Source organism: Convolutriloba macropyga, chromosome 3 (genome assembly GCF_964194025.1).
Source record: "Convolutriloba macropyga chromosome 3, txConMacr16.3, whole genome shotgun sequence".
Lineage (NCBI taxonomy): Eukaryota > Metazoa > Xenacoelomorpha > Acoela > Convolutidae > Convolutriloba > Convolutriloba macropyga.
Window position 1 is genome coordinate 4,062,598 of NC_134470.1, and position 27,944 is coordinate 4,090,541.

At 37.6% G+C, this 27,944-nt stretch overlaps 1 protein-coding gene across 1 annotated transcript in view; it reads left to right on the plus strand.

The window, feature by feature from the left end:
• Nucleotides 1-7,331: 7,331 nt before the first annotated feature.
• LOC142335887 (uncharacterized) overlaps nt 7,332-27,944 on the plus strand; it is a 55,340-nt gene continuing 34,727 nt past the window's right edge. The window contains exon 1 of the mRNA XM_075384237.1: nt 7,332-7,645. Coding sequence (XP_075240352.1) covers nt 7,346-7,645 — 300 coding nt within the window. The 5' untranslated portion in view covers nt 7,332-7,345. The remainder of the gene's footprint in view (nt 7,646-27,944) is intronic.

Sequence of the window (27,944 nt, forward strand, 5' to 3'; positions counted from 1 at the left end):
GAGTGGTCACTTTTGGAGTATGACATGATTGTACAGATACTAATTGATTTTGAGTTAAATGCACTCGCTTAGCAAGTGCACTAGCAAAATTCATACAATTAGAATGACTGACGTAGTATTCTTTGGTTCGATTTGTATTGAGTTACGTGCAATGCTGGCGACCATGCAATCATATGAGCTATCGTTGTCAGATTCGCATTGGGGGTTATAGTCCATATTTCGGGTTGCGTTCACCGTCTGATCAGTTGGGGTGTCTTCAACAGAGTTAACATTCGAGCGAGTAGGCTTATTTGACGAGGACTTCGAATTTCGGCACACTCGTGAAAAATGATTTTGTAAACCACAGTTATTACAGGTATTGCCCTTTGCAATACACTTGTCCTTGTGGTTTGCTGACCAAGATAAACCACAATTTCTGCATAGTTGATTTGATGGTCGAGTGAAGCTAGAAGTTGTTGGCCGTTGACTTGGTGGTCGAAAGGATCGTTGAGAAGTTACCGGCTTAAAATGCGATGCGGGTTGCGAATTTGTGATTTGTAGTTGGTTTCTTTGTCCTAGTTCCATATTTATGGCCAAACGCAGAGCTTGAGCTGGTTCAAGAGTTTCCCTAAGTAACTCCCTCTGAATTTCGGAACTTGCATGTTTGCAGTAAACAAGTCTCTAATCAGTGTGTCCTCTTGGCTTCCGAGTTCACAATTCTCGGATAATTCCTTCAGTTTGCCAAAAAAAAGTGCTCGATAGACTATCCTTTCGACTGTTTGGTAGTGATATGCATATAGCTATCAAAGGTAATGTTTCGTTGGCCGATAATTGTGGCTTCCATGATGTTCCAAAGTTCTACTGTTGTTAAGATGTCCATCTTAAGGTGCGGATTCCTGCTACAAACAATTCGTCTTCCCTCGGCGCCCAAACTGAGATGTAGCCTTGACACAGTCCTTCGGTCTGCTTGTGCCCACGGTTTGTCCCCACACATGATTCCTATCTCCATTTGTTTTTGGCAGCGATTTCCCCAATTCATTTTCAGTTGTGCGTTTCTTGCTAGTCTTTCCCTCCGATTGTGCCGACGATCCTGTTATTGTATTCTCATAGACGGGTTCAACTAGTACTTGTACTGTTTCGGGTTTCGGTTCCAGTAGAGTGTCTAGAGCAATATTTTCCTTCGCAAGGAGAGCCAATTTAGCCTGCTTCTGCCACTTCTCCACTTCAGTGGGGGATCAGCACTAGGTTTTTCCCAATAGAGCTCAATGCCAAGTGGGGTCCGCTTTTGGGTTGCTGACTGCGCCATGTCGTACACAAATGAAATTATGTACTTGATCTTGGGTCGTGAGTTACGATTATGTTTCTACTTTGCTAACTTGCGCGTCGGGTGCACTTAGCACAGTTTATAAATGAATTCGCTCAGCGAATTGCTTGACAAATACTTGTTTAGTTTACTTGACTTGTAAATACGATTAGCGAAGAATAAGTTAATTATGCAACTGTTCGCGAAGTGCAAAAACTAAAAGAGTGATACTGAAAGTAAAATGATATCTCAGAAGTTACAACAAACATGAGCAACAATTTCCCGATGCGGGAATTAAAGTAACAGACTAGCGCATGAAGTAACAATGAACTACACTCGACTTCTGCACATGCCCTTCAGGAATAAGTACACTAAAATAAAATATGTACATCGTATAATAAATTTACTGCAATAAATTCATTGATGTATGACAACGCAGTTGGAGGTTAATAGTTCAAATGAACGCTTTGATTTTTTGTAAGATCAACGCTAAATTCAACGCAAAAAAATGTAAGATCTACGCTAAATGCAACGCTAATTATGTAAGATCTACGCTAAATTCTACGCTAATTATGTAAGATCTGCGCTAACTTCAACGCTAAATATGTAAGATCAGCGGCAACTAGCATTGACGAGTTGAAAAATTCACCGCCATTTCTTATATAATTTTGCGTTGAATACTTTGAATTTTTTTCTTTACATTCAACGCATTCAATTCAAAATTATGTAATAAAATTGCGGTGATTTTTCCAACTTCTCAACGCTAGTTGCCGCTGATCGTACCTATTTTTGGCCAAGTACCTCGACCCGGGGTTCATTAACGGTGAAATTCTTGAAATTCGACCATTTTAGGAACGGGGCTGCCTTTCTCTGCCATGAATATTGTTCTTCATGGGCATATTAAAACTAATTTGATATTTCAATCTCAGTCATAAAAACTCAATTTACATTTGAGGAAACACATCAAACTTTTGCGACGTTGTATTTCAAACCCTTCCAACTATTGTATGGATATAAGAAAGTTAGAGAAACTTATTCTGAGGATATTTATCTTAGCTAGGGAGTGCATGCAAAAGCAAAAAATGAAATATGGGTTATTGTGGGCTCCATTGCAGACCGGATGTCTTAAAGTGGTAGTCTCCAGTCATCAAAAACGGTTCCAAATGATGCTTCGACCATTGCCTTAAGCGAGACCCGCGTATGCAGAATATGGGGTTTTGCAACAGCCATTAATGACACCAAATGCAAAAAGTCTCTAGGCAAATTTAAATGAGGTAAATCAATATTCAATGCCAGTGAAAAACAAAAAAAAGAAGGAACTGTTGGTGCATTTTCATAAATCCTTTGCACGACATCAATTAGATTTAGGGAAAAAAACCAACAGTCCAGTCAATTGGAAACCTGTCGAACTAATTACGATACGAAGTCAATGAACTCGCATTAATGCAACATTATGATATCAAAATAACGCTACCATTTTTTTAGTAATCGTCACCGATCTTTTCCCTACGAAAATCAAGTGGAAAACTCCGAGTTCCTTTTGATCTGAAAAAAATAAACCACTGACTTAGATATGACCACTCTAATAACAATTTTTCTATTCTGACAATGGCTGATGCCAGTGCTCATTTAGCAGGTGAACCAATTTTTGCAAAAATGGATTGCAGCCAAGCATACTTTTCGATGCAAATCGAAGATGAGTTGATTATTCATTTAGTCGCATTTAATTTTGGAGGGCGTACATTCGCTTTCAGGCAGTTTGGGCAAGGCTTTAGCAGATCGCCTAAAACCTTTAGTGCTTGTGTGAACAGACACCTTCAGGCATGCGTTGAAAGCGATAGGTGCTTTGTTTAATTCAATGATTTAGGATCACGAGCAATCGATGGAGATGCAGCAAGTTTCTGTTTAAATAGCCTGGATTCAATTTTTCAATAGAAAAAAATGCATTCGGAAAATCTGAAAATATTTTTCTTTGTCATACATTTACAGACGATGTTATCAAACCTAACAAAGTTAAACTAGAAAATTTTCTGACAACAGTAAATTTGCCTAAATCTGTAAAATTAGCAAGAAGATTCATTGAGATTCTTCAGTACTTTCAAAAATTTATTCCAAATTAGGCTTGAAAACTGCAACCATTTTTTAAGCTACTACGAAAAGAAAACATATTCATTTTAACTTCAGAACATAACAAAAGCCTTGAAAAGCTGAAGGGAAACCTAGAAAAAAACGTCCGCCTTGTTATTAAAGGTGGTAAAGCCTGCAGCAGTAGGTTTTGTATAACTCATTGAAAAATTTTTTATTTCCAATAACACCACTTCAAGAATGTCTAACACACCAATAGCCTTTGGTTCGCATTTATTTTGTCCATCAAAGTTAAAACTTTCAATCTATGTCATGATTTTTTTTATTGAACAGTATGCTTTTGGAACGTTTGAATATTACATATGGTGAGTCACAAACAAACCATTGATTGTGTGAGAAGACGACAAAAATGTAACACATTTCTTCAGGCCAGGCAACTAAGAGGCAATCATTGGAACGCTGTGGACTACCTGTTTTCATTCAACTTTATATGAGGCCATATTCCAGACAAATCAAATGCAGCAGCGTTTTATGTGCCTCGATGACTTATAAATCAGGCTACAAAATTTTGAAAAGCAATTGTAATACATGAATTCCTATTGCTACATAGAAGAGATAAGGAAAAAATTCAATCTGGTGTGAGAAAACAATTAACAAAACATTGAAAATCATCAAAATTTCAAAAAAGCCTGAATTCAAAACAGTGAGCACATAAAAAAAAGATTACACAAAAAAAAATTGGTGTGAAAATTAGTATTTTGTTTTTTTTCTATTAATTAAAACTTAATTTAAAGGTTAAATTAAAACTTAATTTTTTGAAAATCGAAAACAATTTGAAAAGTTTGTTACTTTTAGTGAATAAACTCTTTTGGTGATGTAATCTGTTTCGGTTAGTAAACAGTCTTGATCAATAGTTTGCAAAATATATCAACAAGTGGGCTGTTAAAGTAAATTATTTTTAGTGTTTTGCTCATACAATATAGTATGAATACATATATGGAGAGCAAATTGACGACACTTTTAAGGAATACAAAAAACTGCTCGTCAAATCTTTTAACATATATAAAGAAAACTGTAATTGAAAAGCAGCAGTCGCGCCACTGAAATTACATGAGTATTTTGTTACGTTGAGGCCAAAACTGTGAATTGATCACGGGAGAATTACTAATCAACAAGGTAAATGGAATGGGATATATCAAACAGAGAAAGTTCTTTCGAAAAGCAACCATTTTTTCAGAAAAGTTAATATAAACCATACGCAAATAGTCCACAGAGTTTTATTAAAACCTATCATACCACAGTAAGAAATAAAAAAACTTTGATAATAATAAAAGTAAGCAATTTATTCCAGAGCTTTTATTGCCTGAAGTTTTACGAGAAACCCAAATTTTCTGCAGTAGTTTAGAAGAAACTCTTAAAAATCCATGGGATTTAAATAGAGTAAACAAAGTATAAAAAAATTCCAAAATCGAAACCAAATGGTCAACTCCGCAAAGGAAATCGGCTGATTCAAGCTTCTCTAATAGTCAAACACAATCAAATTATAAATCGACTCATAAAATTCGATCTTAAAAATTACGGAATCAATTAGAAATGATGCAGTACATTTATCATCAAATTTAGAAGTTACAGAACCCATCAATATCAGAAACCCGGAACTACTAACTGAACCATAAGCACCGGTATCAGATTTAGCAAAACTAATAGCAGATAAAAAGGCTGAAGGAACGAAACAAACAAGAAGTAATGGTTTTTATTAAATTACAATGGCTCAAAAATCAGTTCAAAAACTGTAACAATGCAAGCTAAACAACACTTGCCGCAAAATTCTGGCATTGTTTCACGCTACCGTCTTTACGGATGCAGACTCAGCGCTTTCATTCTTATAAAACATTTTTCTGCTACATAGTCATTCTACTTCAATTACTACAACGTTCTCTGTTCCGTAAAACAACACATTGATTATATAAGAAAAAGGTTTTGTTCATTTTTATTTTTTCCCTAACCTAATTATTTTACACACTGAATGAACACCAAACGTTCCAAACTTGCCTCTGGCAGAACCGTGCTTTACACAAACCGAAAGAGAGGAAATGAAAATAATGACTCCTGATTATTCATGTTTATAACAAAATTGTTATGAGGAAAACCTATAAAAAATCGATTATCTGAGGTAACAATAAAAAATTGAAAAATCCTTCGGAATACGGTTGTAGCTGAGGTTCTTGTGCATTCATTGAATCTATACTCATTATCAAAACTTTTATGTGCGGTTCTCAAGATACAAATATCTTGAATTTTATCAAGATTTTGTTAAAACTTGGAATTGTTTCCAAAATTTATATTTTTTGTCCTCCTCTGAGTTCAACGACCATTACTGGCCAACGAAACTTTTTGTCTGTTGGACATGGTTTACTTGACAAAACTTCCGGGACAAAAACCGGTTTTGAATTTTTTTTACTGCGAAGTGGAAAACTTTTGTTTTTAATTTTGCCTTCTTTTTTTAATGATTTATTTTCTAACGAGGCTAGAAAATTAGAAGTTGCGGAGTCGAATCGCATCACGGAACATAGCTATCTCTCTTTCTCTCTGTCCGTTACAGTTTCTTTCCGTCTGTTTCCCTTTCACATTTTATCCCTCTCACTCTATCTCTCTTTTTGTTGATGCCGCACTTCAGTCGCTGTTATGTGGCGTAATGTCATCATCTCTGATCTTCATTAACAATGATTTATTGTAAAAATGTTTTTTTCACAAATGTCTTAACAGGCACTTTTAGGAAATCATTGTTAATTGCTCTCAAAAACAATTTGTAGCAAATATATTAATCCTGCTTGTCTCTTTTATGCAATTTTTCGGTTGGCCGATTTTTCGCTGACCCAGTTGACTTTCGTCTTCAGAAACGAGATGGCGCCCAGTTGGCCCAGTTGACGAGAAAGCCCACTAGTCTTCAAATATGCGGTTAACAGAAACTGTTTTGGAGACTTATAATTATGGTGTGAACGGCGTTTCTTTGAAATTGATCCCCACCGCCCCAACATCAGTCCCCCAATCCACATTTGCTCCACCGGCTGCGCTCACCTTACGCCCCTTCAATTAATCTAAAGCTAGCCTCACTAAACTGTGCATAGCTACTGACGACGCCGACCGCTCTCCGGTCGTTTGAGAGCAATTTGCCCGACGTTAGTCGGTTATGTTTCTATCTAACAATATTTCTGAACCAAGATGTACACAACAGGTAGAAATTTAGCAAGGGAACCAAAACTTTGCTACCTCGAAGTTTGCCTTACGTAACAAGAGCCTCATTTCATTTAGTATACATTTTCGAGCACTTATTGTAGGTGAACCCAGGCCTAGTCCCGGTGCTTTCGAAAAACACTGTGTCAGGTCTCTCCAGAACACCGATTTAGACGTCAGAGTATTTCTCATAGCCCCCAGCTTAGTTAATGAATTGATTGCAATCGCTCTACTTCTTTTCACCCCGTTTCATTTAACCCTGCATGTCTTAACCCCATATGACTTAACCCTTCTATCATTTCACTCCTCTATCAATTCATCGCGCCAGTTAGCAGCCGACATTAAAGGAATGTTCGTAATTAAGCAGATAACTTAATCCCATGTTCGGTTGTGATAGTTTCAAGTCAAGTCCGCACCCGCGAGGCATGGCGAAGTGATTGTTTTACTAATTTAATAGTACTAATTTTATAGAAGATAAAAATCGGGGTGACGTGGTAGAGGGGAGAAATGATAGAGGGATTACATAAATAGAGTGAAAAAGTGGGACACCGATTGCAATATGGGTTGGTTCAGCAACTGGTATGATCCACAAGGATCCACATGACCACTGCGGGAGCGAAGGCTTGACACCTAACTAGTGCACTATTATTTTAACGCTTTGACGCGGCTCCTAGAGCCTGGTATGTTGCTGTTAGTTTAAAATAAAATTCATTCTTGCGGTAAACACGCATTTTTAGATTATTGATGGCGGCAAAAGAAAAATCCAGTTCTTTCCGATCTGTTGCTCAGTTATTGGAGAGCAGCGATGGGCTAGCCTCGTTAGACGATTACAAACAGATCAATTCTTTCTCACGAAAATTGAATTTTTTTTCGCGTTTCAGTGGAAATCGTACTATGCTCAAAAAACTTGTTCAGCACTTTTCGTTGGGAATTTTATCTGTTACTAGAGCGGACGATTGTGAGAAATTGCAGTTTATTACCGGAACTTTAGCGAATGTCGCTATTGATTTTAATTGCAGGGATTGTCTGCTCAGCAATACACAGGTTTGTTTACAATTTGACGCAAAGATTGTTTGCTCGCAAACGAAGTTTGTAGCTTTTATATTAGTCCTGCGGTCTTTTTAATGAGATTTTTTCCTTGACCGTTTTGACTTTTTGTCCGTAAAAACGGGGTAAACAGATAGGGCGCGGAGGGCATTAAGTGGCTGAGCAGCTCTTAGAGCCTCACGCCTTATGAGTCTCTAATTGTGCGATTGACCGAAACTATATTTAAGGAAAATTTCCTGTTGTGAAGGGTGGTTCTTAATCTTAAAGTTTGCCCTAACCCTTACTCCAGTGCACTTTTGTAGGGTGCCATTTTTTACTCCACCCCTTTTCTCACCAACGAGCTACCCCAGAGATCTGAGACCAGTTCCAATCGTTTGGAAATCGAAAATAGAAGAGAAGCGCATAGATTTGATAGCTCTGGGGTCAAAATTGGAGTTTTTGGGGCTACAAAAATGCACTATTGGGGCTATCAATTTCATTAACTTTTAGACGTCGAGAGTGGTCGCATACTGCTGTATTTCAAAAGAGGATTACAGGCCTTTCTTGTGACTCTAGAGGCAGTAGAAGTTAGCAAATTGACCAAAAAACAGAAGTGCGCTTTTGGACACTTCAGCCCCAATTACTCAATCGCGTATTTCTCAAAAACTACTGGACGGTTTCAAAAACTTTTTGCATTTTTGGATTCCTCTCGAAAAACTTAGGGGACCCTACCCCTTTAGGGCTAACCGCTAGGCCTAGAAAAATTGATCTCTACAGAATCCGTATAAGATCGAGTACATGTTTCACCACTGGTTATTTCTCTCCAAAGACCATTCGTGAGTATCCATGGAACGATCTGACAGATTTTTCTGAAATTTTTCATGTAGCCATTATTTTGCCCGTAGAGAACAATCCCGTTGACGCGGTATCAAAATTCAAAGCATTTGTTGACTTATAGCAAAACAATGTGCCATTTTGGATAAGTGAAAAATTTATCTGGAATTTGATTAGGTTCCCGTCTGAATTTCTCCAACTTTTTAATATGCCCGTAGTCCTCAGTTGATGTACTTTACAGGGATGTAAGTTTTATTATCCCAGCTGCAATATAACTATTTCAAAATTCCAGTAGAATAAAAAAAATTCGAAACAAAAATTGGAGTAATAAAGGCACTTTTGCGGTACTTATGGTACTCTGATTGTCATAAAACTTATTTTGGCGAAAAGTATTTGAGCCAAGCTTTAAAATGAGCTATAAATGAAGTTTCTAGCACCAATATTTGTCTGTTTTGTTGCTTCGAGAACCTCTGTACTAGTGTAATCATAGACCTAATTAATCCAGGGGCCATTTCATGGTTAAAACGGTTAAAAAAGGCCAGTTTTTAAACCCTCGCTCACTTGTTTATTTAAGAGTTCTTCATAACTCTTTTAACGGCTAGTGCCCTTTTGAAAATACTGATCGGAAAGAGCTGCTTTCTAAAAAGTCATAACAGTCGTTTTTTTTTGTGATTGATGCCCTTTTAGGAACCCTTATTCCCCGCATTTATGTTGAGTAATATAGATAGCTGCAAAGCATAATAAAAGAGCATTAAGAAGAGCTGTATATTAAAGCAATTTGAGTAACTGACAAGTTGCATACAAATCTGCGACAACACGTTTAAAGAGGCGTTCCATTGTCAATGCGGTCAAAAATTGTCACTTTTTCAACCCTCAGACAAACTTTTTTAACAGACCTTTTCAAAACTTTCTGAATGGCTATTGCACTTGCCAAAAGTGGTCGGAAATTGCTAATTTTTAACCAGTCCTAATTGACTCGCTTTGATGTTAATTCAAGAGCCCTTATTGCCCGCATGGATATAGAGTAATACAAACTTTTAATGTAAAACAAACATTAGTGACAAATTACCTATCTTGAAAAATGACAATTTTGAGTTTATACTTTCATTGAACCAAAGATCACAACAGTTATTTGACTGTAAAGACGAAATGCAAACCTTTTAAATGAGCTATATAGTGACTCATTCGAATCAATTCTGACGGAGAGAATTGTGGAGAAATTGTACATCAAATTCAAATCCAACTTTTAACTCCGTGACCAGAACTTCTAGCAGGCGTTTTATTGCAAAAACGTTCAAAATGTGGCAGTTTTTTCTCCTCGTGCTTCTGTCTCGAAGACTTTATATACGGTTAGTGAACCATTCTTAAAAAGGGTCGGAAATAGCCACTAATTACCAAGCCAAGATTGACTCGATTTTATTTTAATTGATGCTATTTGAAGCACCTTTCAAGCCAACATTGATCTAGAGTAATATACATGGCCGAAAAGCATATTAAAGGAGCTTTAAAATAACTATTTTGGGCCAATATTTGTTAACTTTTAGGTAAAACAAACATCAGTGACATCTTGACTATCTTTGACCTAAATACACCAGGTAGCCTAAAAAGTGATCGGTTTTTTATCCTCGCGCTTTTGTCCATACAAGGGCTCTCCATAACTTAATGAACGGCTGTTGCAGCGTTCATAAAAGTAGTCGGTAATAGATACTTTTTAAGAAGTCATAGTTGACCCTCTCTTCTTTTCATTTGATGACCATTTAGGAACCCTTACGGCCATCACTGATTAGAGTAAAACTATGGCTGCAAAGCTTTTTAAAAGAGCTTTAATATACGCCATATATGCAGCAATTTGAGGCGGTGTTTGTTGCCACCTGGGTTAAACGAACATAGGTGTTTACATGGAAAACATAAACGTCTTTCGTTCCGATAGGTATTTTTGCTTCCTTGAGTGAAACTTAAGAAAGAGGAAGTACAAATTTATTATTTTTTGTACTCCCCTATATTAGAGGAGATCAAAAAATTTCAATTTCATGAACATTAAACGCCAATATATTCGTCTCAGTTTCACCGAATGCATAGAATGTATGTAATTGTTTTTTATCTGCTAGGTCTTTTTGCTTCGCAGTGTGAAACTTTAGCAAGAGAAAGTTCAAATTTTTTCCTTTCCTTTGTTTTTATTTTTCAGCGGAATCAGAGAATAATGTCAAACTTAATGGAGGCACTTTTACACGCCTCAGGTTGACATTATACACAGAACACATTTAAGTATTTCGTTCATATAGGTATTTTTGCTTCCTAGAGCGAAAGTTTAGAAAAGGAAAGAGCAATTTTGTTTTTTTTTCTGTACTCGTCTTTATATTAGGAATTCAAATAAATCATTATCATACATTGGACGCCAATTTTTACGCCTCAGGTTGAAGAAATACATAGATTACTTGTAAGTTTTTTGTTCGGCTAGCTATTTTTGCCTGCTAGAGGGAAACTTAAGAAAGAGAAAGTTCCATTTTTTTTTAGTTTTCTGCAATTTTCTTTGTCATAGGAGCTCAGAATTATTAATTTGCTTCTCATTCGTTAACATCTGGAACCTGCCATTCGCCCCAGTTTCACAGAATACATAGAATGTATGTAAGAATTTATCCGCTAGGACTTTTGCTTTGTAGAGTGAAACTTCAGCAAGAGAAAGTTCAAATTTATTATATTTTGGTACTCTACTTGTCTTAGGAGTTCAGAAATTTTAATTTCTTTCAGATTGGACGCCGATTCCTACGTCTCATGGTGACAGAATACATGGAATAGATGTACGTTTTTTGTTCCACTAGGTATTTCTGCTTCCTAAAGTGAAACTTAGGCAACAGAAATCTCAATTTTATTAATTTTCTGTAGTTTTCTTTATCAGATGAGATCAGAAAAATTGATATACACATTGGACGAAAATTTGTAACCCTCAGGTTGATAGAATACATATAATACATCTAAGTATTTGGTTCCTCTAGGTGTTTTTTGGTCGCTAGAGTGAAAATTGAGCAAGAGAAAGCTCAATTTTTTTTATTTCGGTACTTTACCTTATCTAGTTTCATTCAGATTAGACGCCGATTTTTACGTCTCGTGTTGACAGAATACATGTATATTTTTCGTTCCGCTAGGTAGTTTTTTCTTCCTGGTGTGAAACTTGAGCAAGAGAAAGTTCAAAATTATTATTTCTGTTTTCTCCTTTATCGTAGGAGTTAAGAAATTTTAATTTCATACACATTGGACGCCGATTTATACGTCTCAGCTTGACAGAATACATGTACGCATTTCGTTTGGCTAGCTCTTTTTGCTTCTTAGAGTGAAACTTAAGCAAGGAAAATTGAAATTTATTTTCTGCAATTTTCTTTATCAGAGGAGTTCAGGAAAATTCAGAGATCAGAGTACTCGTCTGTATTAGGAATTCAAAAATTTCATTATCATACATTGGACGCCAATTTTTACACCTCAGGTTGAAGAAATACATAGATTACTTGTAAGTTTTTTGTTCGGCTAGCTATTTTTGCCTGCTAGAGGGAAACTTAAGAAAGAGAAAGTTCCATTTTTTTTATTTTTCTGCAATTTTCTTTGTCATAGGAGCTCAGAATTATTAATTTGCTTCTCATTCATTAACATCTGGAACCTGCCATTCGCCCCAGTTTCACAGAATACATAGAATGTATGTAAGAATTTATCCGCTAGGACTTTTGCTTTGTAGGGTGAAACTTAAGCAAGAAAGTTCAAATTTATTGTATTTTGGTACTCTACTTATCTTAGGAGTTCAGAAATTTTAATTTCTTTCAGATTGGACGCCGATTCCTACGTCTCATGGTGACAGAATACATGGAATAGATGTACGGTTTTTGTTCCGCTAGGTATTTCTGCTTCCTAAAGTGAAACTTAGGCAACAGAAATCTCAATTTTATTAATTTTCTGTAGTTTTCTTTATCAGATGAGATCAGAAAAATTGATATACACATTGGACGAAAATTTGTAACCCTCAGGTTGACAGAATACATATAATACATCTAAGTATTTGGTTCCTCTAGGTGTTTTTTGGTCGCTAGAGTGAAAATTGAGCAAGAGAAAGCTCAATTTTTTTTATTTCGGTACTTTACCTTATCTAGTTTCATTCAGATTAGACGCCGATTTTTACGTCTCGTGTTGACAGAATACATGTATATTTTCCGTTCCGCTAGGTAGTTTTTCCTTCCTGGTGTGAAACTTGAGCAAGAGAAAGTTCAAAATTATTATATTTCTGTTTTCTCCTTTATCGTAGGAGTTAAGAAATTTTAATTTCATACACATTGGACGCCCATTTATACGTCTCAGCTTGACAGAATACATGTACGCATTTCGTTTGGCTAGCTCTTTTTGCTTCTTAGAGTGAAACTTAAGCAAGGAAAATTGAAATTTATTTTCTGCAATTTTCTTTATCAGAGGAGTTCAGGAAAATTCAGAGATCAGAGTACTCGTCTTTGTATTAGGAATTCAAAAATTTCATTATCATACATTGGACGCCAATTTTTACACCTCAGGTTGAAGAAATACATAGATTACTTGTAAGTTTTTTGTTCGGCTAGCTATTTTTGCCTGCTAGAGGGAAACTTAAGAAAGAGAAAGTTCCATTTTTTTTAGTTTTCTGCAATTTTCTTTGTCATAGGAGCTCAGAATTATTAATTTGCTTCTCATTCATTGACATCTGGAACCTGCCATTCGCCCCAGTTTCACAGAATACATAGAATGTATGTAAGAATTTATCCGCCAGGACTTTTGCTTTGTAGAGTGAAACTTAAGCAAGAAAGTTCAAATTTATTATATTTTGGTACTCTACTTATCTTAGGAGTTCAGAAATTTTAATTTCTTTCAAATTGGACGCCGATTCCTACGTCTCATGGTGACAGAATACATGGAATAGATGTACGTTTTTTGTTCCGCTAGGTATTTCTGCTTCCTAAAGTGAAACTTAGGCAACAGAAATCTCAATTTTATTAATTTTCTGTAGTTTTCTTTATCAGATGAGATCAGAAAAATTGATATACACATTGGACGAAAATTTGTAACCCTCAGGTTGACAGAATACATATAATACATCTAAGTATTTGGTTCCTCTAGGTGTTTTTTGGTCGCTAGAGTGAAAATTGAGCAAGAGAAAGCTCAATTTTTTTTATTTCGGTACTTTACCTTATCTAGTTTCATTCAGATTAGACGCCGATTTTTACGTCTCGTGTTGACAGAATACATGTATATTTTTCGTTCCGCTAGGTAGTTTTTTCTTCCTGGTGTGAAACTTGAGCAAGAGAAAGTTCAAAATTATTATATTTCTGTTTTCTCCTTTATCGTAGGAGTTAAGAAATTTTAATTTCATACACATTGGACGCCGATTTATACGTCTCAGCTTGACAGAATACATGTACGCATTTCGTTTGGCTAGCTCTTTTTGCTTCTTAGAGTGAAACTTAAGCAAGGAAAATTGAAATTTATTTTCTGCAATTTTCTTTATCAGAGGAGTTCAGGAAAATTCAGAGATCAGAGTACTCGTCTTTGTATTAGGAATTCAAAAATTTCATTATCATACATTGGACGCCAATTTTTACACCTCAGGTTGAAGAAATACATAGATTACTTGTAAGTTTTTTGTTCGGCTAGCTATTTTTGCCTGCTAGAGGGAAACTTAAGAAAGAGAAAGTTCCATTTTTTTTTAGTTTTCTGCAATTTTCTTTGTCATAGGAGCTCAGAATTATTAATTTGCTTCTCATTCGTTAACATCTGGAACCTGCCATTCGCCCCAGTTTCACAGAATACATAGAATGTATGTAAGAATTTATCCGCTAGGACTTTTGCTTTGTAGAGTGAAACTTAAGCAAGAGAAAGTTCAAATTTATTATATTTTGGTACTCTACTTATCTTAGGAGTTCAGAAATTTTAATTTCTTTCAGATTGGACGCCGATTCCTACGTCTCATGGTGACAGAATACATGGAATAGATGTACGTTTTTTGTTCCGCTAGGTATTTCTGCTTCCTAAAGTGAAACTTAGGCAACAGAAATCTCAATTTTATTAATTTTCTGTAGTTTTCTTTATCAGATGAGATCAGAAAAATTGATATACACATTGGACGAAAATTTGTAACCCTCAGGTTGACAGAATACATATAATACATCTAAGTATTTGGTTCCTCTAGGTGTTTTTTGGTCGCTAGAGTGAAAATTGAGCAAGAGAAAGCTCAATTTTTTTATTTCGGTACTTTACCTTATCTAGTTTCATTCAGATTAGACGCCGATTTTTACGTCTCGTGTTGACAGAATACATGTATATTCTCCGTTCCGCTAGGTAGTTTTTTCTTCCTGGTGTGAAACTTGAGCAAGAGAAAGTTCAAAATTATTATATTTCTGTTTTCTCCTTTATCGTAGGAGTTAAGAAATTTTAACTTCATACACATTGGACGCCGATTTATACGTCTCAGGTTGACAGAATACATGTACGCATTTCGTTTGGCTAGCTCTTTTTGCTTCTTAGAGTGAAACTTAAGCAAAGAAAATTGAAATTTATTTTCTGCAATTTTCTTTATCAGAGGAGTTCAGGAAAATTCAGAGATCAGAGTACTCGTCTTTGTATTAGGAATTCAAAATTTCATTATCATACATTGGACGCCAATTTTTACACCTCAGGTTGAAGAAATACATAGATTACTTGTAAGTTTTTTGTTCGGCTAGCTATTTTTGCCTGCTAGAGGGAAACTTAAGAAAGAGAAAGTTCCATTTTTTTTTAGTTTTCTGCAATTTTCTTTGTCATAGGAGCTCAGAATTATTAATTTGCTTCTCATTCGTTATTATCTGGAACCTGCCATTCGCCCCAGTTTCACAGAATACATAGAATGTATTTAAGTATTTATCCGCTAGGTCTTTTACTTTGTCGAGTGAAACTTAAGCAAGAGAAAGTTCAAATTTATTATATTTTGGTACTCTACTTATCTTAGGAGTTCAGAAATTTTATTTTCTTTCAGATTGGACGCCGATTCCTACGTCTCATGGTAACAGAATACATGGAATAGTTGTACGTTTTTCTTTCTGCTAGGTATTTCTGCTTCCTAAAGTGAAACTTAGGCAACAGAAATCTCAATTTTATTAATTTTCTGTAGTTTTCTTTATCAGATGAGATCAGAAAAGTTGATATACACATTGGACGAAAATTTGTAACCCTCAGGTTGACAGAATACATATAATACATCTAAGTATTTGGTTCCTCTAGGTGTTTTTTGGTCGCTAGAGTGAAAATTGAGCAAGAGAAAGCTCAATTTTTTATATTTCGGTATTTTACCTTATCTAATTTCATTCAGATTGGACGCCGATTATTACGTCTTGGTTGAAAGTATACATAGAATACATGTACGTTTTCCGTTCCGCTAGGTAGTTTTTGCTTCCTAGTGTGAAACTTGAGCAAGAGAAAGTTCAAATTTATTATATTTCGGTACTTTACCTTATCTAATTTCATTCAGATTGGACGCCGATTTTTACGTCTTGGTTGACAGAATACATAGAATACATGTACGTTTTCCGTTCCGCTAGGTAGTTTTTGCTTCCTAGTGTGAAACTTGAGCAAGAGAAAGTTCAAAATTTTTGTTTTCTGTTTTCTCCTTTATGGTAGGAGTTAAGAAATTTTAATTTCATACATATTGGACGCCGATTTATACGTCTCAGGTTGACAGAATACATGTACGCATTTCGTTTGGCTATCTGTTTTTGCTTCTTAGAGTGAAACTTAAGCAAGGAAAACTCAAATTTATTTTCTGCAATTTTATCAGAGGAGTTCAAAAAAATTAAGGTCTGTTGAGTTCGGGGGGCGCATTGGATACCGTTGTGTGCGTTTCCTGTCTTTTTGGGCGTCAACGTTTGGGTGCACATCTGATACAGATTCGTCTTCTGTTTCTTGATCGGTTTCAGTGTCGTTACTTTGCTTCAGTGAGGCTCAGTGTCTTTGTAGAGGCTGATGGATTTCCTTCGGTGTCTGGCAGAATTTGGCTTGATCCAAAAAGCGCTCTCTTGTGGCCATTGAGATCAATGCTGCGTTTCTGAACTTGTCCCTCGTTATCTCGTAGTTGGTTCGACTTACTGTTCTGCTATGCCCGACGGCTTGGTTGATGCCATCACGCATCTCGGTTGTAAGGAACCTATCATCAGCCCCTTTCGACTTCATCCATCATCTTTCGAACATTGTTGGAGCTAAATCGTGGACATTTGAAATCGGTGATAGATCTTGTTCAAGTCGCTCATCTGATCGATTGTTTTTTAGCGTCGTCTTCGATGTGTTGCGGTAAAAAGATGAAACGATGGTCCCTGTTTTTCAACGCGATAAACTTTTGGAGAAGTTCGCACCCTTTGCCAATCAAAATTACCTTTATGTCGCTTACGTTGAAAGTTTTGTGAGTCCCCTGCAACTTCTCGAACAAATTCCTCACTGCCTCTTGTTCGTTAACATCTAGAACCTGCCATAAGTTGGGATGGGGGCATTGGATACCGTAGGCCTGCAGTTGTGTCATAAACATGGTTGTCCAAGCAGCTCAATTCGAGTGCCGCAAATTCTGAAAACCTACAAACGTTTCGCATCATCAAAAGGGTCACCAGACTCGCATGCGCAATATGGTATTCGTTATCGTTTATCGTTTTATTTAGGGTGACTCTGAGATTTTCGAATGTCTTTTTGGAGTTGTTTTTCGTCATCAGTTGTTGGAACGGTCGTTCTTTGTATCTGTTTGTGCCTGCTTCCATCTCTTTGCCGGGAGGTTTTGCATTTTCATCAGGGGCTGAATCCCTGTTTGAATTTGTTGTATGTCCAGCTTCTGTCTCGTTGATGTTCCAAATTCAGTTACAAGGAAGTTGATAAAGTCCTTGTATGTCCAGCTTCTGTCTCGTTGATGTTCCAAATTCAGTTACAAGGAAGATGATAAAGTCCTTGAGATAATCAAGCAGAGTTTTGAAGGTGTCTGGAGCATTGCAACGATCTTCTCTGAAGCTCTGCAGCCTATCTGTTAACTTTGACCTTTTTGTTAGATCCTCCGTCATTTGGACACATCGTTCCACCCTCTTGCAATTTTCTTGAGGTTGGACTCCTTAAACGTTCTGACGTTTTGTTCACTGCAGATTTGCTGAAGGCGATGCGCCTGATGCTTTTTGATCAGAGGTTTGAAATTGTAGGAGCCGAGCCTGCGTGTTTGTTGGTGCCAATTGAGTCGTTGCTCTTGCCGCTGCTCGTCTTGCCAACTATCATCCACCGGTTTGGCCTTGTGCATGATTGATTGGGATAGCTCAGACGCACAAGGAAACTTCCAGACGAATGCACGATGATCCTTCGTTTTTCCGACACAATGGCGCCCCAGTCTGTCATAAACTTTCAAGCATTCTTTGTGCAACCAAACGTATTTCACCGTTCTTTTGCTTCTTTGCATTTGCTCGAACAAAGGGGAACGTTGAATTATGTTGAAATAATTGCCTTCGAATTTGTGGACAGCTTTCAGGTGCCTCCTCAATGGATACTCGCCTGCAACGGGCTAAAGGTAAAACTTACATCTCAGACCACTGCTGGTTAACGATTTCAACGTAGGTCTTTCTTACTTTGGTAATCGGCTGAACAAAAACTGCATTGCTTTCGGTTGACAGCCGTAATGTTTGCAGTATTCTCTCGATGTCTTCTTCTGGTCCTTTCTCTTTTTCTTTCGCTGTCCCCTATTTGCGACCACTGGAGCGTTGAAGGACATCGCCAGAGTCATCAGAACTGTCGCTTCCTGGTTGATATTCTGATACTGTCTCCGACTCAGATGACTCCTTCCGACTCCTTGGGCTTCTTTTTGGTCGGTTGGCAATAGGTTGGAAGCGTGGTTCAAACATCGGCTCTCCTGCAGGCTCCTTATCTGCTGATTGAACTCGTTTGAGTCGGTTACCTCTTGTTGCTCGGTCTGGGTTTCGATCACCATATCGTTATTTTTGGTCAAGGGTCAAGTTGGGCTCATTTTCTGTGGGCAGGCTCCACTTTGGACAGAGTTGGGGATATAATAAAAAAGGGGCGCAGCGAACCATTTTGGATAAGTTTTTAACAACTTATGAAAAGGTGACTGCGCTCGATGAAGCTTAAGTTTTTCGATCACCGAACTTTGTTTTGGTCAACACATAATTTTGGTCCAAGTGGGCTCATTTTTTGTGCACGGGGCCCAATTGAGCCATAGTTGGATATGAAATAGAAAAATTGGTTTCAGCGCACCATTTTGAATAAGTTTTACCAATTTCCGTAAAGGTGACTGCGCTTGATGTGGCTTAACTTTTTCGATCACCGAACTTTGTTTTGGTCACCAAATTGTCGTTTTTGGTCCGAATGAGCTCATTTTTTGGGGGCAGGCTCCACTTTAGCCGTAGTTGGGGACAAAGTTTTAAAAAAGTGGAGTCGGCGAACCATTTTGGATGAGTTTTTTTAAATCAGTTTCCGAAAAGGCAACTGCGCTCGATGAGGCTTAACTTTTTCGATCACCAAACTTTGTTTTCGCCAACAAATAAAAATTTTTGGTCCGATTGAGCTCATTTTTTTTGTTGGCAGGGTCAACTTTAGCCGTAGTTGGTGACAAAATTTAAAAAAAAGGGGACTCAGCAAACCATTTTTTTATGAGTTTTTTTTACCAATTTCCGAAAAGGTGACTGCGCTCAATGAGTCTTAACTTTTTCGATCACCTAACGTTTATCTGGTCATCAAAGCGTCTATTTTGGACCGATAGGGCTCATTTTTCTTGGGCAGGCTCCACTTTAGCCATTGTTGGGGATAAAAGTTTCAAAAAATTGGAATCAGCCGACCATCATTTTGGACAGGTTGTTACCGGTGACCGCGCTTGATGAGGCTTAACTTTTTTGATCACCGAACTGTGTTTTGGTCACCAAACCGCCATTTTCGGTCCGATTGAGCTCATTTTCTGTGGGCAAGATTGACTTTAGCCATAGTTGAAGACAAAATTTTAAAAAAAGGGGACTCCGCAAACCATTTCGGATGAGTTTTTACCAATTGCCAAAAAGGTGACTGCGATCACCGAACATTTTCGATCACCGAACGTTTTTCTGGTCATTTTCTGGAACATTTTTTTTTGGGCAGAGGAGCTCAGAAAAAATATGGTTAGACATTGGATGCCAATTTATTTTTCTCAGGTGGACAGAATACAAAGTATACATAAAAGCATCTGTTTAAACTTATATATTAAGTTACTTCTCTTTCTGAAGTTCAATTGTCCATGATAATGTTACCAGTCATTATCAGACAATTATAGTCTCCCATAATTATTTCGCATTTTATCCTTTTTCGAGAACCATTCTCCTTTCTCATTACGGACTTGGGACCGGACAATGTTGGAGTTTAATGCAAAGTGTTTAATTCAAAGCCGGTAAAAATTCACACAAGAATTGTCTACTTCAAACAAAAACTCAGAAAGATTAATTACATCAAAAGTTTCTAATTCGAATCATTACCTCAATAATACAAAACTACATCACCGGAGTATTAATCAACTGCGATAAACATTAAGATTAAAACAAAAGGGATGTTCACTGGAGTCTATGGGCTCAGTTTTTGCTGATTAATTTTACACTTCTCCTTTCCACGCCACTTCTACACCTGATTGAAAATCGTTGCAACGTTATCCCTCGTCATGTTATAGCGTCCATTCATCTGAACTTCTTTGACAATGAATATCCTAGGGTGACTTTCTCCATCTTTTCATAAACATATGCAATCCATATAAAAGTCTCGTCTGTTGCTGTGTACTTCTGCTTAGACTGTTTCTGTTGTCTATTCACCAGAAACTCAAAAATTTCATCTTTTTTAAATTCCTCGGAGCTACTGTTCATTGAATTTGTTGTTTCAGAGTCTTCATCGTCGGGCTCTTCGTCACCTTGCTGATCGTTAAGTTGTGCATCTTCGGTTTCTTCCTTTTTGGGCGTCAACGTTTGGGTGCACATCTGATACAGATTCGTCTTCTGTTTCTTGATCGGTTTCAGTGTCGTTACTTTGCTTCAGTGAGGCTCAGTGTCTTTGTAGAGGCTGATGGATTTCCTTCGGTGTCTGGCAGAATTTGGCTTGATCCAAAAAGCGCTCTCTTGTGGCCATTGAGATCAATGCTGCGTTTCTGAACTTGTCCCTCGTTATCTCGTAGTTGGTGCGACTTACTGTTCTGCTATGCCCGACGGCTTGGTTGATGTCATCACGCATCTCGGTTGTAAGGAACCTATCATCAGCCCCTTTCGACTTCATCCATCATCTTTCGAACATTGTTGGAGCTAAATCGTGGACATTTTGAAATCGGTGATAGATCTTGTTCAAGTCGCTCATCTGATCGATTGTTTTTTTAGCGTCGTCTTCGATGTGTTGCGGTAAAAAGATGAAAGGATGGTCCCTGTTTTTCAACGCGATAAACTTTTGGAGAAGTTCGCACTCTTTGCCAATCAAAATTACCTTTATGTCGCTTACGTTGAAAGTTTTGTGAGTCCCCTGCAACTTCTCGAACAAATTCCTCACTGCCTCTTGTTCGTTAACATCTAGAACCTGCCATAAGTTGGGATGGGGGCATTGGATACCGTAGGCCTGCAGTTCTGTCATAAACATGGTTGTCCAAGCAGCTCAATTCGAGTGCCGCAAATTCTGAAAACCTACAAACGTTTCGCATCATCAAAAGGGTCACCAGACTCGCTTGCGCATTATGATATTCGTTATCGTTTATCGTTTTATTTAGGGTGACTCTGAGATTTTCGAATGTCTTTTTCGAGTTGTTTTCCGTCATCAGTTGTTGGAACGGTCGTTCTTTGTATCTCTTTGTGCCTGCTTCCATCTCTTTGCCGGGAGGTTTTGCATTTTCATCAGGGGCTGAATCTCTGTTTGAATTTGTTGTATGTCCAGCTTCTGTCTCGTTGATGTTCCAAATTCAGTTACAAGGAAGTCCATGAGGTCCTTGAGATAATCAAGCAGAGTTGCGAAGATGTCTGGAGCATTGCAACCATCTTTTCGGAAGCTTTGCAGCCAATCTGTTAACTTTTTCATTTTTGTTAGATCCTCCGTCATGTGGACACATCGTTCCACCCTCTTGCAATTTTCTTGAGGTTGGACTCCTTAAACGTTCTGACGTTTTGTTCACTGTTGATTTGCTGAAGCGATGCTCTTGATATTTTTTGATCAGAGGTTTGAAATTGTAGGAGCCGAGCCTGCCTGTTGTTTGCTGGTGCCGATTGAGTTGTTCTTGTCGCTGCTCGGGTTGCTAACTCTCATGCTCCTGTTTGGCCTTGTCCAGGATTGATTGGAGTAGCTAAGACACACAAGAAAACTTCCAGACGAATGCACGATGATCCTCCATGTTCTCGACGCAATGACGCTCCAGTCTGTCATAAACCTTCAAGCGTTTTTTGTGCAAGCAAACGTAATTCACCAATCTTTTGCTTCTTTGCATTTGCTCGAAGAAATGGGCACGTTAAATTATGTTGAGATAATTGCCTTTGACTTTGTGGACAGCTTTCAGGTGCCTCTTCAACGGATACTCGCCTTTAAAGGGCTGAAGGCAAAAACCTACATCTCAGATCACTGTTGGTTAACGATTTCAATGTAGGTCTTTCTTCCGGCCGAACAAAAATCGCATCGCTTCTTCCGGTTGACAGTCGTATTGTTTGCAGTATTCTCTCAAAGAGTCTTCTGCTCCTCTTTAATTTTCTTTCGCTGCGCCCTCTTTGATACCACTGGAGCGTTGAAGGACCTGGCCTCGCCTCGTCATCGCCCGAGTAATCAAAACTGTCGCATCCTGGTTGATTGTTTTGATCCTCTCTCCGACTCAGATGACTCCCTGCGTCTCTTTCGGCTTCTTTTTGATCGGTTTGCAATAGGTTGGAAGTGTGGTGCAAACATCGGCTCTCCTTCAGGCTCCTCATCTGCTGATTGAACTCGTTTGATTCGGTTACCTCTTGTTGCTCGGTCTGGGTTTCGGTCACCATATCGTCATTTTTGGTCAAGTTGGGCTCATTTTCTGTGGGCAGGCTCCACTTTGGACAGAGTTGGGGATATAATAAAAAAGGGGACGCAGCGAACCATTTTGGATAAGTTTTTAACAACTTATGAAAAGGTGACTGCGCTCGATGAAGCTTAAGTTTTTCGATCACCGAACTTTGTTTTGGTCAACAAATAATTTTTGGTCCAAGTGGGCTCATTTCTTGTGCACGGGGCCCAATTGAGCCATAGTTGGATATAAAATAGAAAAATTGGACTCAGCGCACCATTTTGAATAAGTTTCACCAATTTCCGTAAAGGTGACTGCGCTTGATGAGGCTTAACTTTTTCGATCACCAAACTTTGCTTTGGTCACCAAATCGTCAATTTTGGTCCGATTGAGCTCATTTTTGTTGGCAGAGGAGCTCAGAAAAATTTGTCACACACATTGGATGCCATTTTATACTTCTCATGTGGACAGAATACAAAGAATACTAATGAGCATCTGTTTAAACTTATTAAGTTAATTCCCTTTCTGACGTTCAATTGTCCGTGATATTGTTATCAGCCATTATCAGGCAATTTTAGTCTCTCATAATTGTGTCGTATTTTATCCCTTTTCGGGAACACTCCTTTCTCATTACGGACTTGGGACCGGACAATGGTGGAGTTAAATGCAAATACAAAGTGTTTAATTCAAAGCCGGTACAAATTCACAAAAGCATTGTCTACTTAAAAAAAACTCACAAAGATCTATTACATCAAAAGTCTCTAATTCAAATAATTACCTCAATAATACATAACTACATGACCGGAGTATTAATGTACTGCGATAAATATTAAAATAAAAGAAAGATGTTCACTGGAGTCTATGGGCTCAGTTTTTGCCGGTTAATTTTACACTTCTCCTTTCCACGCCACTTCTACACCTGCTTGAAAATGTTACAATGTTATCCCTCGCCATGTTATAGCGTCTATTTATCTGAACTTCTTTTGACAGTAAAATCCTAGGGTGGCTTTCTCCATCTTCACATAAACATATGCAATCCATATGAAATTCTCGTCTGTTGCTGTGTACTTCTCTTAAGACTGCCTCCGTGGTCTATTCACCGCAAACTCAAAAATTTTATCTTTAAATTCTTCGGAGTCACTGTTCTTTGAATCGATTGTTTCAGAATCGTCATCGTCGGGCTCTTCGTCATCTTGATCGTGAAGTTCTGCATCTTCGTTTTCCTGCCTTTATTGGGCGTCAACGTTTGGGTCCACATCTGATACAGATTCGTCTTCTTTCTTGATCGAGTTGTTACTTGTTTCAGTGTTGTTACGTGCTTCATTGAGGCTCAGTGTATTTGTAGAGGCTGATGGATTTCCTTCGATGTCTTGCAGAATTTGGCTTGATCCAAAAAGTGCTCTCTCTGTGGCCATTAAGGTCAATGCTGCATTTCTGAACTTGTCCCTCGGTCTCTCGTAGTTGGTGCGACTTACTGTTCTGCTATGCCCGACGGCTTGGTTGATGTCATGACGCATCTCGGTTGTAAGTAATGGATCATCAGCCAATTTCGACTTCATCATCTTTCCAACTTTGCTGGAGCTAAATCGTGGATATTTGAAATTGTTCTGTGATGGTTCTTGTTCATGTCGCTCATCTAGTTGATTGTTTTTCAGCGTTGTCTTCGTGTATCGCGGTGAAAAGATAAAACGATGGTCCCTGTTTTTCAACGCGAGAAGCTTTGGAGAAGTTCCCACTCTTCTTTGCCAATCAAAGTTACCTTTTTGCCGTTTACGTGGAAAGTTTTGTGAGTACCCTGCAAAGTAGTAGAAGAAGCTGACTAGAACCTCAACGGGGGGGGGGGGACACTATGTATTAAGATAGTGAATGCAGAAATTGTCCCCCCTAGGGGGACACTTAGGGGGACATTTAATGCAATTCGCACTAAATGTCGCCCTAAGCGTCCCCCTAGGGGGACAATTTCTGGGGGGACACTTAGGGGGACATTTAATGCAATTCGCACTAAATGTCCCCCTAAGCGTCCCCCTAGGGGGACAATTTCTGCATTCCCTATCTTAATACATAGTGCCCCCCCCCCCCGTTGAGGTTCTGCTCAGCTCCGCATTTTTTTTCGAAAAAATTCTATTTTACCTTTCGGTTGATTGTAACTTGGTTCAATTTGTTTACAAGCATGACCCAGTTTTTGTTACGACTAATTGTTTGCTGTGGCGTCTGTTTGTTTGTTTAGAACAGTGATATAAATTAAGCACTGCTATTGCTAGCATTGCGATTACATAATTTGTGTATGATAAAAGTATTGTGTTTTGTGACTAAAAAAGTTGTCGGAAAATTTTTTTTCAAATTTTGAAATTTCTGCCCTATAGGGATATCAGAACTTGTAAAAATTTTTGAAAAATGGGGTCGAAAATTTTTTTTTGCGTTTTTTCGGCTTTAATCAACGTAAAAATGTTTGAAACATGATTTGTGACTGAAAAAAGTTGTTGGAAAAAATTATTTCATATTTTGAAATTTTTGCCCTATAGGGGATCAGAACTTGTAAAAATTTTTGAAAAATGGGGTCGAAAAATTTTTTTGCGTTTTTTTTTGCCTTTAATCAATGTAAAATTGTGTGAAACATGTTTTGTGACTAAAAAAGTTGTCGGAAAATTTTTTTTCAAATTTTGAAATTTTTACCCTATAGGGAGATCAGAATTTGTAAAAAGTTTTGAAAAATGGGTTTGAAAAATTTTTTTGCGTTTTTTTTTCGGTTTGAATCAATGTAAAATTGTTTGAAACATGTTCTTTGAGTAAGAAAAGTTGTCGGAAAAAATTCAAAATTTTTTACCCTATACATACATGCATACATACATACATACATACATACATACATACATGCATACATACATACATACATAAATACATACATACATACATAAATACACACACAAACAAACACACACACACACACAAACACACACACACATTCACACATGTACTTCAACCTTGGGCGGAAAAAGCAAACAATTTCTTGTATAAGTATGTACTCACTTGTGGTCATGCAAATTTATGTTCACAAATGAGTACATATTATAGACTAAAACAAAGATAATTCGACTCACCTGTTTGTGGATGTTTAAACTAATAAATGATATACTCGAGGATGGAGTAAGCAGAGAAAGAAAAGATCGTGTTCAAACATGTTCAGTGTGAGAAACACTTAAGAGTTTGAGAAACAAAACCGACCAATCAGAACAGAGGATTTAGTTCCAGTTGACAGCCAATCATAATTGAAAAAATAAAACTTTCTAGCTGCAAGACCATGCGTTCAGTATACACTTAGTAATGAATACAATTGGAATAGAAGACATAAAGTTGATTCACGAAAAAACTGTATCACTGAGAGGTAATCAAAATTTTAGTCACATATCACATCGTCAGTTATATTTTGTTGCAGCCTGCGCAATATTAGATCCAGAAATTGACTGAGAAATAGCACTCAAATTCAGACCCTATGGTGGTTTAATAGGAGCTGATAATTCACTAGATCCTTTACTGAAATATAGCAAAGTTTTACTTCATGCGGCTTTACACGATGCAGCTGGATTCGTAATAGATTGTAGGAACAAAGGTCCTGGATATGTATACGCTTTCCGTTATTCAACAATAAATAATTGTCTTTTTGGACATATGACATGAATACTGTTTGTGCTATCAGTGAAAATTTCCCATTCTCAATTATTCCGTGAGCTGGAATGCTCAAAAATATTGGAAGCAAGTCCGCAAATACTGTTGTTCTCGATCTCGAAGGTTTCAAACCGAAGTCAATTGGATGCAGTATCAAAGAACTCTGCTTGTGTTGCAGTTACTACGATACAATATTTTTCTAACCTCCAGTTAGCTTTGCAGAATTACCGGCACACGATCAACAAACTGTTATTTGGTTGACACACAACCTGCACGGCCTCGATTGGGACGATGGCGATACACCTTACAGTGACCTGAAAGCAGTTTGCTTAAGTTTCAGTTTCCGATTTACCCGGAAAATTTTTTTTGCAAAAGGCACCGAAAAGTGTGAGGTCCTCAGCAAGTTGTTACAGAAAAAAAGTTTACAATCTAGAAGATTTAAATTGTCCCCGCATTTCAGAAATACTTCTAAAGGAAACAGTTGCTTCTTGCAGTCTACATTCCAATAATTTTACAGCAAACTGTCAAGTATTAAATCATTGTGCAGAACGTAAAGCCAGAATATTTTCACAGTGGACACAAAGTGATGCACAGAGAAGAGAAGGCAACACTGACCACCTATCTGTCAGACAATTTGAAGATATTTACTGGCTTGACTCCTCTTGACGATCAGCCGATAGTATTATTCAACAGAGTTCAAGATCCCTGTGTACCAATACAGAACAATTATTCAGTTGATCAACAGAAGCGAGAAAATTTTTTCAACAGCAGACCCGGCGTTGCACAACAACCCCGCTACAACCCGCTGTATAGCACAGCAGCAAAACGTTACTTCGCAACAATTACGCTATCTCCAGAAGAACTAGACAGCTTCAGAGCTTTCCTCCCTATGATTGATAACTTCTATCATTTCCAATTGTATGTGAAAAATAAACAGAGAGCTCGCGAACTGCAGAATCAATTCAATTATGGCTACAAACAAAACAACCGAGAAGCCACCGCTGGCACCAAAAGAGCAGCGAATCCCTCGTTGGAAACAATGGGCGGACAGAAAAGTTCCTCCCTTTAGGTTGAAAAAATTACTACCGGAACGTGAGCTAACTCTGAAAGAGATGCCAAATGAGTTGCGAGTTTATGTCTTGGACCATCCCGAAGTTGAGAAAGTCTTCAGTCAACCATCGTATGAAGAAAATGACTCATTAACTGTTTGTTATAAACTAGAAATAAAAAGTCACATAAAAGGTTTCAATTTGTTTGAATTCTGGTATATGAAACAGTTGCCCATTGAAAACAATGAATAAATTACATATCTAATATTTGTATCGTTCTTGTTGCAATTAACTTTTGAGGCAAAAAATTATTTCAAATGCATCAAAGAGACGAGGCTGATGCGGGTGTCAGCAATTTAGTGTTTGATGTAAACAACAAAGAGAGACCTCCATGGCGTTGCTGTTCCAACTCATCGGTGCCACGGTCTGAAGTAATATTTTTTGTTCAAGTCAGTATCATAGTTCTAATGATCATCCTTTGTTTCACTATGCTCTTTCTTTTGTCAGAAAGTTGTGAAGAAAAATCAATTTGGATTGCATTGTTGTCAAGCTTAGTTGGTTATATTTTACCAAATCCAAAACTATGAACAAAGTGATTCTGACACATGACAGGATATTCATGTCAATTGTTGGACCCAGCGGTTCCGGTAAAACTGAGCTGATGTTTCACATGCTGCAGGGGAACAGTTTTTATCCGCGCTTTGAGAAAATTTATTACTTTTACAAGGAGTTCCAACCACTGTTCAGGGAAATGCGAGGTAGT